At 41.2% G+C, this 12,951-nt stretch overlaps 1 protein-coding gene across 1 annotated transcript in view; it reads right to left on the bottom strand.

Moving 5' to 3' along the window:
* Positions 1-2,076: 2,076 nt before the first annotated feature.
* rxfp2l (relaxin family peptide receptor 2, like) overlaps positions 2,077-12,951 on the bottom strand; it is a 56,798-nt gene continuing 45,923 nt past the window's right edge. The window contains exons 15-18 of the mRNA XM_082169039.1: positions 9,330-9,559; positions 6,102-6,512; positions 5,252-5,464; positions 2,077-3,406 (exon numbers count right to left, since the gene is read on the bottom strand). Coding sequence (XP_082025165.1) covers positions 3,267-3,406; positions 5,252-5,464; positions 6,102-6,512; positions 9,330-9,559 — 994 coding nt within the window. The 3' untranslated portion in view covers positions 2,077-3,266. The remainder of the gene's footprint in view (positions 3,407-5,251; positions 5,465-6,101; positions 6,513-9,329; positions 9,560-12,951) is intronic.

Raw genomic sequence — 12,951 nt, 5'->3', positions numbered from 1 at the left:
CGCACTAGTACAGTACATGAGTAAATGTACTTAGTTACATATTCCACCACAAGAAACAGAGCATATGCCCCAGAGGAGACCGGGTCTTGAGTTGAGACAGCCTGTTGCTACAGGATAGAAATGGGAGTACTAAAGAAAGATCAAACTGTGCTATGGTCAATAAATGACGAAATTAAGAGTTTACACCTCCCACAGGTCTATACGGTTTTGGGCATGATGATTTCATGATTTCTGTCCAGAACCTGAACCAGAAATTAAATAATGAAGATGGATCTCAAGTGCAAACTCTAATCTTAAATTTGTATGTTCTTTCTTTTCTTTTTTTAGATCTATCAACTGAACCATGTAGTAATTACAGCAATGACTGACATTTTTAGAGGTCCATATTTCTTTTGCACAAGTATAAACCTAAATAAAATAATCATATTTAGTATTTGGTTGCAGATTCTTTGATTTTGATGAACAAAAATGTCCCTTATACTAAAGATTAAAATCTGCATTTTAAACTCCTAATTATTGTTCAATTTCAAATCCAATATGTTGAAGGACAGTGACAAAATAACCCAAAATTGATTTAGATCAAATATCTAATGATAAACATTAACTAAAGCAGACTACACAAAATACCTCTATTATTTCAAAATGCAGTCATTTTATCAATTTACCAGCGATAAAATGACCTGGAACTTGTCCCAACTTCCAAATGATTTGGTATTACCAAAGTCTACTTTAAAGAAATCTCTCTTCAACCCATCATCAGTTTGTAGATCATAAACAGGGAAGGATTTGTTTTATGCCCATTGTTCTTCATTTTTCTCTGACTAAAAAAAAAAATATATTATCTTGTTTTCCAGTAAAAATATCTAAACATCCATGTAACAAGGTAAATATACCTCCGAAGAAAGATACATGAGGACCAATGTCTACTTGAGCAAGGCACTTACAATGAACCCAGCAATCCCCAGGTGAGGGTTTTCCATTTCAAGATGACTTTGGATTTTAAAGTATGTGCTAAATTAAGAAAAATATAATGTAAGGTCCTGTTGATCCACTGAAGCGGTTTCCTGTTCTTTCGAGCAGCTTGGCTCGAAGCCTGTCACAGGCTAGTGGTCTTTTGGAGTGCAATTAATTTCCTTTTGTGCTTCCTCTGTGTTATCTCCAGCTACAGGTTACAATGTATAACACAGAAGAAAAAAAATTGATTCATTTGACTCCCTTTGAAAAATTGCCTGTAGCAGTTGGTGTGGCAGGTTGCACATATGCATTCTGAGAGTTTTATTCACATGGTCACAAATGAGGTTGGTTTTAATTTAATGCGCTGTTCACACTCTCACTGTCTCGCTCTTTTTCTCTCTCCCACACCCTGTCCTTTTCTCTTTTCAGTATTGATTGTGCCTCATCTGTTGTATCGATTAGATAAATAGATTTTCTGATAGCTTGGTTGGCTCAGGTGGCAGAAAAAGTAATGGAGGCCACATTTCAGGCCTGTTTGAAAATATTTCTTGTACTATAGTTTGTTAAATCAGACAATACCTGAATCAATGACAGCTGATTTTTTGTAACTGCAAAATGAAGCATTGACTGTTACTGATACAGCATTATAAACATAATGGTTGCATTTGAATCGATCTGAGGTAATTATAAACATTATTAAAATTAGCCTCATTGGCTGATTTGAGGACCTGTTGAAAATTATAGCTGGTAAATCAAAACAAAGCCAAGCGTTAGCGTCAGCGTCAGCCTCGGATCATGGCATGCCCACGGTCTGATGTTCTGTATATAGCTCACAACTCTGGGTTATTGATCTAAAAAGTGTGCTTATAGGTACAACGAGCACTTTTAAGGATGATATAATAATTATGCCATAATTTGCTGGTTAGTGGCATAACATCTTTGAAAGGGACTCAGATTTTTGTTTAAAGCCACTTTGCAGCAAGTAAGATTTCTCCCACAATTTAAAGACATGCAGGACAGGTGAATTGAAAAGAGTGTGAGTGTGAATGTGTATGTTAGACCTGCGATTGACTGGTCATCAAGGGTGTTTTCATGCCTATAGCTCGAGCTTACATACCTGCCTGTAATTTTCAAGTAATATTGAAGATGTTGATTAGCTTGTTCAGGTGTGTTTGTTTAGAATTGGAGCTCAACTCTTCAGGACAGTGGACCAGCAAGAACAGAAGTGAAGAACTCTGGTCTAGTACATGCAAAAGAAAACACAATTAAATTTTTTTACTAAGAATGTGTTCTGTCGTGAACAGAACAGAATACATTAACATTTGGGTAAGACTATGTTGTCAGACTTTATGAGACTAAACAAAGTCTAACCCCAAACCTTCAGCTGTGAAGGGTCCAGCTCAGTAAACAGATGACTGTCCTGGGATGTTTTTTTTAGTAAGACTGTGGGGTCCAGGGAGATCAATGAAGTTCTTTATTTAGTAAAGCTGCTCTCTGGTAATGAAGTCTTCTTAAAAGACATCCTCTTAAAGTTGATTTTGTGGTAAGATATAAAATATGTCAGTGCAAGGAGTTAGTGCTGCCAAACAGGTGTTGTGTAATGAAATATAATGAAATAATTATAATTTATTCATTGCAATAATTTGGGTTTTACATTCATTTTACATATTGTGGACAACTGACAAATTACAGAAGACAAATGAAAGCAGTGCGTTTCATAAATAATACACTCACACAATAAAAGAGCAATTTGGATCAAAAGTATAATTTGATACAAGCGTGTACACCATAATGATCTGAATTTTGGATTAAGTGCTACGATTGGTTATTTTTGGACATTCTGGACATTTTCTATCCTGACAGTATGCAACTGACATATTTGCTTCTTTGTTTTCCATTCACATTCAAACAAGCAAACAAAAATGCAATTAAATCAGTCGGAAGGGTTCCAATCCTCAGCCCGCCGGGTCCGTCCTGAACCTCTGACAGCAGCAGAGTTTGGCTTTCCCTGTCTACGCATGCACTGCTCCAGGTCTATATGGCAGTTGAAGTTTAATGGGTTTGCTTGTCATTTCTTTGATTTTCAAATAAGGCTTGGTATTACATATTAACTGCATAAGTATGTATTGTTTACGATGGTCTGCTGGTTAATGTGGTCATGTGTGCTCTCATTTCTTCACCCCTGCAGGCTCTTATAAGCCTTATTAGCTTGTGCTGAGGATGAGAGCAGTGTCTGTGTGCGTGGTCATTATTCGGTCATCTATTAACATTTTAATCTCAGAGAATGTGCATATGCATAGTGTGTGTTTGTGTCAGTTAGTCTGCTGGCAGCGAAATTTCAGACACTGTTTAAGTCTCTGCTGAAAAGCGCTGGTTGTGATAGTGTACAGGATGGGGTTCAGGGCGCTGTTTATTGGAAGGATAAAAATCACCACCCACAGAATGATGGTACCTGGAGGAGACAGAGAGAAAGAGAAAGAAAGTGCAGATTAAACCGTGTTGTCCAAGGGAGGAACTGCAAAGCCATTCTAGCTGATAAGTGTTCATGTGTGCTCATGGCGGTTAAATGTCTAATCCTCTTTGTGCCCAGGGTTTCAGCTCCTCAGCCATCGACTAATCAAAATGTGCCTCTTTGCTCAGACCGGCTACTTGCATCACTCGCATGTTTCGGAAATGACATTTGTCTACAGATTTTTACAAGGAGTATACAGTTATATCTGGATTCAGGCTTAAAGGATATTAAAATGGCTTATTGGGACTTGATAAAGTCAACAGCTCACTTGGTTCTTTTGGTCCAGACATTTAGTCCTGGTTTACTTAGCGAACACACTGTCATTTTTAACACCAAACTAGTGCTGGGCAAAGATTAATCGCGATTAATCGCATCCAAAATAAAAGTTTGTGTTTGCATAATATATGTGTGTGTACTGTGTATAATTATTTTGTATATATAAATACACACACATGCATGTATTTATTTAAGAAATATTTGCATGTATATAATGTATATGTATTTATACATAATTTATATTATATATACATCTAAATAATTTATATATAAATAAATAAAAAATCTTAAATATATACATGCATATGTGTGTATTTATATATACAAAATAATTATACACAGTACACACACATATATTATGCAAACACAAACTTTTATTTTGGATGCGATTAATCTTTGCCCAGCACTACACCAAACCTAAAGATACAAAACAAAACAAAGAAACGGCTTTTATGACGGATATTTTGTGGCAGAACTTACCGGGCATGCGCTCAGTGTATGTGCATACATATGATGGTATTTATTTTTACCAGCTGAGAACTCGTGAAGAGTTTCTGTCCTTTTTAGGCTTGCATCTCGTGACATCATGTTTTTGGTTTGTTTAGATGTCTTTGGTCTGTGTTGCATTCATATTATGGTCAAACCACACCAGAGTTTGTTTGGAAGCGGACCAAGACACCTTTTCAGGCGTTTCGGTCCGCTTGTTTGGCGCGCACCAGGGTCCGGATGGCAAATGAACCGCACTAACAGAACAATTGCACCAGAGTTTGTTTTAATTGAACCAAACCAGCCAAGTGTGAACACACTAAGACCTGTAATTCCCCTAGAAAAGATACCATACTCGTAAAAAAAAGTTAATATTCTTTAAAATTTTGCAACTTTTAATTGATTTAACGAAGAAAATGCCAAGATCGTTTCTCCCTTTAAATAATCTGAAATGATATATCTGTACTTCTGTTGTATACCATGGTATATGTAAACCTGTATAACTCTCTTCAAGTTTTTTTTTTTTTTTTTTGGGTTAAATAATACACTAGACTTGTGTACCAGTTTGTCCTTTTAAGAGTATTGCCCCAATGATAATCTGCTGTACAGTTTTTGCACACAAAACAAAATCCTATTTTTTGTGGGTGCATGTGTATAATTTTCAGTTGTGGTTGTGTAGATGCAATCGTGCAATGTTTTATTAAAGTTCACAAATAAATAAATAAAAAGTAAAATCAATATCTACTGGAGTAGAGATCAAATCTGATTTTAAAGCTCAGTAAATCCTGCCGTATGCATTGAACGTGCACAAGAACAAAGCAGGGTGATTATAGTGTTATTGACTGGAAATCAGGCCAAGCAGCCATTTAGTTCTTATTTCACCATTTAATATTTATGAGTTGCCTCATTAAGATCATTAGCTAATGTGCAGCCAAACTGCGGTCACAGCAATTATGAGTTAAGACACACTCATAATAACCTGCCAGTGTGTTCTCTCAAACATATTAGCTTGTGTTTGCTTACCTGCGATATGTACTCTTAGCAGTGATAATATCTTCAAGAGGAAGATGGGGATCCAGCACATGGCATCAGTGAACACAATGAAGAAAAAGCGCTTTGCAATAGCGACTTCCCGATCAAATACTGTCTGCCGCGCTGACTTTGCCGTTTTCTGGACAGAGAAAAACATACTGGAGTAGGAGAATACGATCACCATGAAACCCAGCAGATTCAGACCTGACAGAGAAACACAGACATAAATCTTCAGTAACATCGAGCAAAAAGTGTTTCACCAACTTAGCCTTTTTATGCATTAGCCTATATTGTTTTCTTTTTCTTTTTTGGTCTTTGGACTGGTGCAGTATTGCATGACTTAGTGTTTTTCCAGAATAAACAATTACTGTAACATCCTCAAAATCTACTTGGGGAGCAATATATATATTTCTTTTTATATTTACATTTTTATTTGAAGAAAATAGGCTTGTATTTATATTAGGATTTCAGACAATATATTTAGAATTACACTTTCTTACTCCATTGAAAAATAAATCAATGGAAATGGGTAAATTAAAATAAACTAAATTCATTATATAATTTAGCACGTTTTGAGGGTATTTAGCTACGTTTGTTAGAAAATGAGAAATATAGTAATTAAGAGCATTGTTTTTTGCTGAGTTCAGTGACTGACTCTGGTGCAACCAGGATAATTTTCTGAGTTTAATTTATAAAAGCTTTTTGTAACCGAACATTGTTAAATCTCTAGGGAAATTCGGTCAAATTATTCAATAATCCTGCAAAGACACACACACACACTGGCATATCTAGGTCTCAAACATAGTGCAACTTTTCACACTCCGGTGCCCTCTGCCCTCACCGAGAAAAATGGCTGTAGAGTAGCATCTGGCACCAGGTTTCTCTGTCTGGTCTGAATGAAGAGGGAAACACACTCCATTCCGCCCATAAAAATTCCCAAATGTCTGTTTATCCCAGAAGGGAATAACGGCAATGATAAATCCTAGCAGCCAGATGAAGGTCAGTGAGCAGAGTGTCTGTTTTCGTCCAGCACGGTAATGCTGGAATGGGAAGACGATGCACAGGTACTTCTCTAGTGTCATGTAGGTCAACATCATGACGGATACCTCAGTGGACAACATGGCCAGTGAGCCAATCAGCTGGCAGGACAGGCTCTCCATCCATATCTGAGCATGGCGGTTGTACTCGCCACAATACTTGATATCAAAGGCACCGATGAAAAGCAGATACACGCCCATGAGACAGTCTGCACCTATTAGAGATAAACACACATCTTAATACGGGATTTTAAAAAAGGTCATCAAACTATCAATCCATTGCCATCCATTCATCCTCATCCATTTGCCCATCTGTCCATGCAACCATTTGCCTTTTGTCCATCTATCCATCCATCTGCCAAACTTTCACCCATCCTTTCACCTGTTCATGCATCGGCACATCCGATCCAGTGTTGTTGGTAATTAAAATAAATTTGAAATAAAATATAAATATTGAATGAATATTTAAAAAATGTTGCCTTGGAAACTAACTGAAAAAAGTAAGTTTTACTAAAATTGATAAAACTAAAGGTGAAAAAACAAACAAAGACAAATAAAAATGAAAACCATAATAATACTAAACCGTAAATTAAAATGAAAACTGAAAAGCTGAAAATAAAAGCTAACTAGAAAAATTATTAAATACTGTAATAGTATATAAATAATAGCATTGATCCATTTATATATCTATCCATCCATAATCCATCAGTCAGTCATGTCAGTCTATTGCTTTCTGCTATATTTATTTCTGGTAGTGTGTGGTCCAGCCTGTCTCTTTTCTTTTTGCGGTTCTCTATATTTGTGTGTCCTAGAAACCTGCAGAGCAGTAGATTCAGTTAATAGTTAGCAAGCACCAAATCACTCACACACTTTTATTCACTGCACTCCCTCCAAATCATCTTCCCTTCCCTTACAGATGTCTCTCCCTGCTTCCGTCAAAATCAGGGCATCCGAGACATTTCACACACTGTGAATGAGTTTTTGCAAGCAAGCATTAATAGTGTGTTATTCTAGTCAGTCCTACAGAGACAGCTAGAACCCCCCCAACATATTCCAGCCAGTGTGACCCAGTGGGAAACTCCAGAGATGGAGACTCTGAGTGCATGCCTCTCATCTGAGGAGGCGGCAGGTTTTGATAATTTAAGAGAACGACTTGTCCTTTCAACTCTTTGTGGGTTAAAAAAACTGCACCTATCCAGCCATCTGTTCATCCATCTCTCTCTTTTCAGCCCCCTGTCTGCTATCTCTTTCCATCACTGAGAGACAGATTAGTCCTCAGACTCTGATCCCCAGCTGAACAGGTCTAGATATCACACTCTGATCCAACCTTTTCTAATAAAAGTTTATGTTGCTGCAGTGCGTGAGGTCATACACAAGTCAGCAAGCTCTTTGTGTGTGTGTGTGTGTGTGTGTGTGTGTGTGTGTGTGTGTGTGTGTGTGTGTGTGTGTGTGTAAAAATACAGACTGTTGTAATTATTTATCTGCCCAGTGGGGAGGCAAGAGTGTGTGTGTTTTGATGTTTATTAAAAGCTTGTGATACTGCATAGATGTATAATTTAGTTTCTGAGCTGTGTATTGATGTATATAATTAGCTGAGTGTGTATAATGGAAAGTGTGTGTGTGTAAATGCTGCAATTAGAGGGGAACTACAACCCTTTAAGCCTGTTTGTCTGACACCAGTGAACTTCTAAAATTAGACCCTGCACTCACACACTACCATTTCCGAAAGCAAACAAACAACTTTTTTATTACGAACTTTGAATCACTTTAAATAGCCTAAGTAGATGAATATATATGTCAACACAAAATCAAATACACCTATATTTACTATTAGTACACGTACTTAACCCGATTATTCAGGGTTGTGACTCTTTTATATACCTTTATATTCAATCAAAGCATTGTTGTGGGAAAAGACAGCCGTTATTATTATTTTATGTAATATTTAATATGTAATTTTCCTTTGAGCTATCTTGGTATAATTCATTTCTTGAGAGGCTTAATCCTGTCTGGTGCCCATTTTAATTATTTTGCATAAACTAATTTATTTTGTGGGCTGTCATGTTACACAGCAAGGATGTGTTAAATTTATTTTAAAAAAGTGAAAAAGTGACAATAACATTGTTACAAGAAAATCAAAAAAAAAAAAAAAAAAAAAGATCCAACATTTTATTCATAAAAAAAAAGCCTGAAAAAATGCATCGCGGTTTTCAAATCAGCATATTAGAATGTTTTCTGAAGGATCATGTGGCACTAGAAGACTGGAGTAATGATGCTGAAAATTCAGCTTTGATCACAGGAATGAATTACAGTTTAAAATATATTAAAATTGAAAACAGTAATTTTAAATTGTCATAATATTTCACTATATTACTGTTTTTTTAATTGTTTTTTGTCAAATAAATGCAGCCTTGGTGAGCAGAAGATACTTCTTTTAAAAACATTGAAAATCTTACTGACCCCAAACTTTTGAACGGTAGTGTATAAAAACAGCATTAGCGAGCATGAGAGATTTCATTTAAAAACACAAAAAAAATCGTACCAACCCCAAACTTTTGAAATGTAGCAGTGTATAAAATAATATTTAATGCAAATCTAAAAAAGGTCTTGCAGTCTAATGTTAACCATATTCAGGTCTAGCTTCAATCTGGTTTAGAAAGTCTCTTCCATGATCCAATCATGAATAAAATCGAGTCTTACCTAATGTCATTTTTCTTGTTGAATATCGTCAACTATTTTAGATTGTAATATTTTAGATTGAAAAAACCCCAAAGTAAAATGGATTGCGATTGCAAAGACCATTTCATGTTGACCGTTTTTTAAGTGTTTTAGTTGATTGTATTGTGGATGTGTAGAAATGTCACTCTTATCTGATGTAGTCAGAATGAGTGCATTGAGTTCAAGTTTTTGTGTTTCACTGTTTAATGCATGAAATGGATTTTGACTGATTGATCACTTGAGCTTCACTGGGGTTGAGTAGAATCCTGCATATTGGTTTTGTCACGCTCATGTTTGATGTATAATGGACTTACAGCAGAGGGATTTGATGGCCATGGTGTGATGTTGATTCTCTGAAGCAATGCAGGACCGCAGACAGATGACGAAGATATTTCCGAAGCAAATGATGAAGGCGACGACCCAGACAAACACGCGCAGGATGATGTTTGCAAGCAGATTCTCAAAGGACGAGATTCCATCTGTGTTTGGTTTGCAGCTCCGCACGTTGGGAGAATATCCACAGAATTCAAAACGCTTAAAATAACTGAAATGATCCAACACATAAATGACAGAAAAAGAGAACAGAAAAGCACATTTGTTTTAAACATAACTGCATACTTCATTAATGATCATATAAAAAAGATATTAAAAACATTAATGGAATTGCTTATGCAATTCTGAGGTAACATTGAGGCAATATTCAAGAACCAGTTTGTAAACAAATCATTCAGATGGGATTTGTGAACTAAATTAACCAATTAATTGAAAATATATAAAATAAAACTTTGTTTTATTCAATGTTTACAAATTGAACATTGTTATTTCTCTCATGACTCTTTTCAATACTGAAATTTCAGTGTTACACAAAGCTTTCATATGGCATCAGTGAACGTCTCGGTTACGTATGTAACCCTCGTTCCCTGAGTAGGGAACGGAGACGTTACGTCAGTGATGACGAATGGGGTTTCGCTTAGAAAGCCTATCACCTTCGAGTATATAAAACGAGCCAATGGCAAAGAAATGCCATGGGTTGGCGGAATTTGCATAGCGTAACTCCGCCCCACCTCATGGGTATATAAGGAAGTACGCCGGCAATATGCAGATATGTTTCTTGAGGAGCCGAGACTGAACTCAGGCGTTCCCAGCGGTATAGCGGAAGTGGCAGGGAGACGTAATGTCTCCGTTCCCTACACAGGGAACAAGGGTTACATACGTAACCGAGACGTTCCCTTTCGTGTTCACTACGAGTTACGTCAGTGACGACGAATGGGGTCCCCAGTCTAATCACGCCACCTCGGCTGTCTTCCAGTGCCCTGCGCAAGTCTAAGCTCCCTGTTGTGAGACTAGCATGGACGAAGGAGTCCTACCTACACAGGAATACCAAGGTACACTGGGAAGCATATCTCAGCGGAAATATGCAATCATGCCCAACCCGAAGGGGGGGACTTGGAATACACATATGACCCGGAGGGGCTGCATATGGAGTATCACTGGGGTGTCAAGCCGCAGGTGGAATATTTCAACCCCAGGGGTGGCAAGGTGGCTTGCCGAGGGAAAGACACATGCTCAGAGAGGCTTACAGTGGAAATACACATGTGGGGGTCGCCCAGAGGGGGAACCATGCACATGGAGGCACCTAGCCAAGCGCGAAAGCTGCTGGTGGCATAACTCTGGCGTTGAAGTCAACAGTGCTGGAGGAAACTCAGGGCTTATTAGGCTCACCTGAGGAAAATATCGCACATATCCCGTCCGTGGAGAGGAATGGCGAGCAAGCGAATACACCTGAGCAGAATCTAGTACCGGCTAGTTGAAGCGAGTACATGAGAAGAAACTGAAGCTTCGCGCACATGGCGACCGAGTCGATTTCCATACCAAGAAATTCCATACCAAGAAAAGAGATCCTCTGCACGGGGCAAAGTTTGCTCTTTTCCCAGTTGACCCGAAGGCCCAGACGAGCTAGGTGCCGAAGCACTAGGTCCCTGTGTTCGCAAACCTGATCTCGAGAGTGAGCTAGGATCAGCCAGTCGTCGAGATAGTTCAGGATGTGAACCCCGTGTTCCTGTAGAGGAACAAGGGCTGTCAATTAATGCCTTCGTGAAGACGTGAGGAGACAGGGCTAGCCCGAATGGGAGAACCGCGTACTGGTATGCCCGCCCCTCAAAGGCAAACTGAAGAAACGGTCTGTGTCGAGGTAAAATGGAGACATGGAAGTAGGCGTCCTTCAGGTCGATCGCTGCAAACCAATCCTATGGCCGCACACATTCGAAGATGCGTTTGGCCGTGAGCATCTTGAACGGCAGCCTGTGAAGGGAGCGGTTCAAGACGCGCAGGTCCAGGATTGGTCGTAACCCACCGGATTTCTTGGGAACAATGAAGTAGGGGCTGTAGAACCCGGACTTCTTTTCGGCTGGAGGGACAGTCTCAATCGCACCCTTTGCCAGCCGAGCCTGATGGTTCTCGCGACCCAGCAGGATAGCCTGGGAAGCTCTAGCCAGGCCCCCAGAAACTGTACCAGCGATGTCATGCGAACCACAGACGTACCCTCGGTGGTGCAGCGAGGCGGAATGATCGGCCCAGGCGTGGGTGGCATAGCGGCCGGGTGCATAGCGGTCATTAGCCGCGTCCTGCCAGAGGAGGCCAGGGGAGGACCAGCATCCCACGGGGGCATGCTCTGGCAGGGGTCTGGCAACAGAGGGGGACGAGAGCGGCATGGCCCATGGGTGGCGCACACTGTCATCCGAGAACTCTGTGACAGAGGGGGACGATAGTGGCGGGACCCCTGGGCGGTGCACACTATCGTCCGAGAACTCTGTGTGCTCAGGGTTGGGGGTACCAGTTCTTTCTTTAACCACAATAGGGTACTGCTCGTCGTGGGACAAGCAGCGGGGAGTGGAGAACAAAATATTATCTCCCGGCCCTCCACCGGGGGAAGGATTGGCCCTGCTACCATCTCCTGGAAAAAACTGGTGGCCAACCCTGAGCTGCCCGTCTCAGGGGCGCCGCTTAGCCTGGCGTTTAGCGGGGTGCGGGACCGGAGAGGGCTGGGGCGCCATCCTGCGGCTTCCTCCACGACGCGGCCCGGGTGAAGGCTGCTGCTGGGGCCGTGTGGGAGGGGCGGGAGCTGCGGGAGGGCGAGCAGGCTGAGGATTCTGTGCCGACGGCTGGGTGGAGGCAGCAGCGGGCCGTAGGGGCAGAATATGCTTTATAGCCTCAGTCTGCTTCTGGGCGGTCGAGAACTGTTGGGCAAAGTCCTCGACCGCGCCACCGAAGAGGCCGGACTGGGATATGGGGGTGTCAAGGAGACGAGTCCGCTCGGCATCCCGCATATCAGCCAGGTTCAGCCAGAGATGTCTCTCCTGGACCACAGCTGTGGACATCACCTGGCCCAGGGAGCATACGGTCACCTTAGTCGCTCGGAGAGCGAGGTCGGTGGCGGCACGCAGCTCATCAAAGAGCCCTGGGTCAGTCCTGCCCTCGTGCATGTCCTTGAGCACCTGGGCCTGGTAGACCTGCAGGATGGCCATGGCATGCAAAGAGGCGGCTGCCTGTCCCGCCGCTCTATAGGACTTCGCCACCAGGGTTGACGAAAACCTACAGGCTTTGGATGGGTGCTTTGGTTCACCACGGGAGGAAGCACTCTGCGGACACAGCTGCATCGTGACAGAGCGTTCCACAGGGGGAACCCCAGTGTACCCGTGGGCAGCGGCCTCATCGAGGGGAGGAAAGGCGGAGGAGGTCGACGAGCGATCACGGGAAGACAATGGTGCCTTCCAAGACCTCGAGACCTCCTCATGCACATCCGGGAAGAATGGTATTGGGGTTGGACGCTGACGGGGGTCAGCGGCCTTGCCCAAAAAACAATCGTCCAGCCGCGAGCGCACAGGGTCGGGTGGTGGGGACCACTCGAGCCCAATGGCCGCGGCTGCCCGGGAAAGC

Source organism: Leuciscus leuciscus, assembly GCF_965113295.1.
Source record: "Leuciscus leuciscus genome assembly, chromosome: 5".
NCBI classification, from domain to species: Eukaryota; Metazoa; Chordata; class Actinopteri; order Cypriniformes; family Leuciscidae; genus Leuciscus; species Leuciscus leuciscus.
The sequence above is the reverse complement of the archived record's forward strand: the minus strand, read 5'-3'. Positions and strand labels throughout refer to the sequence as shown.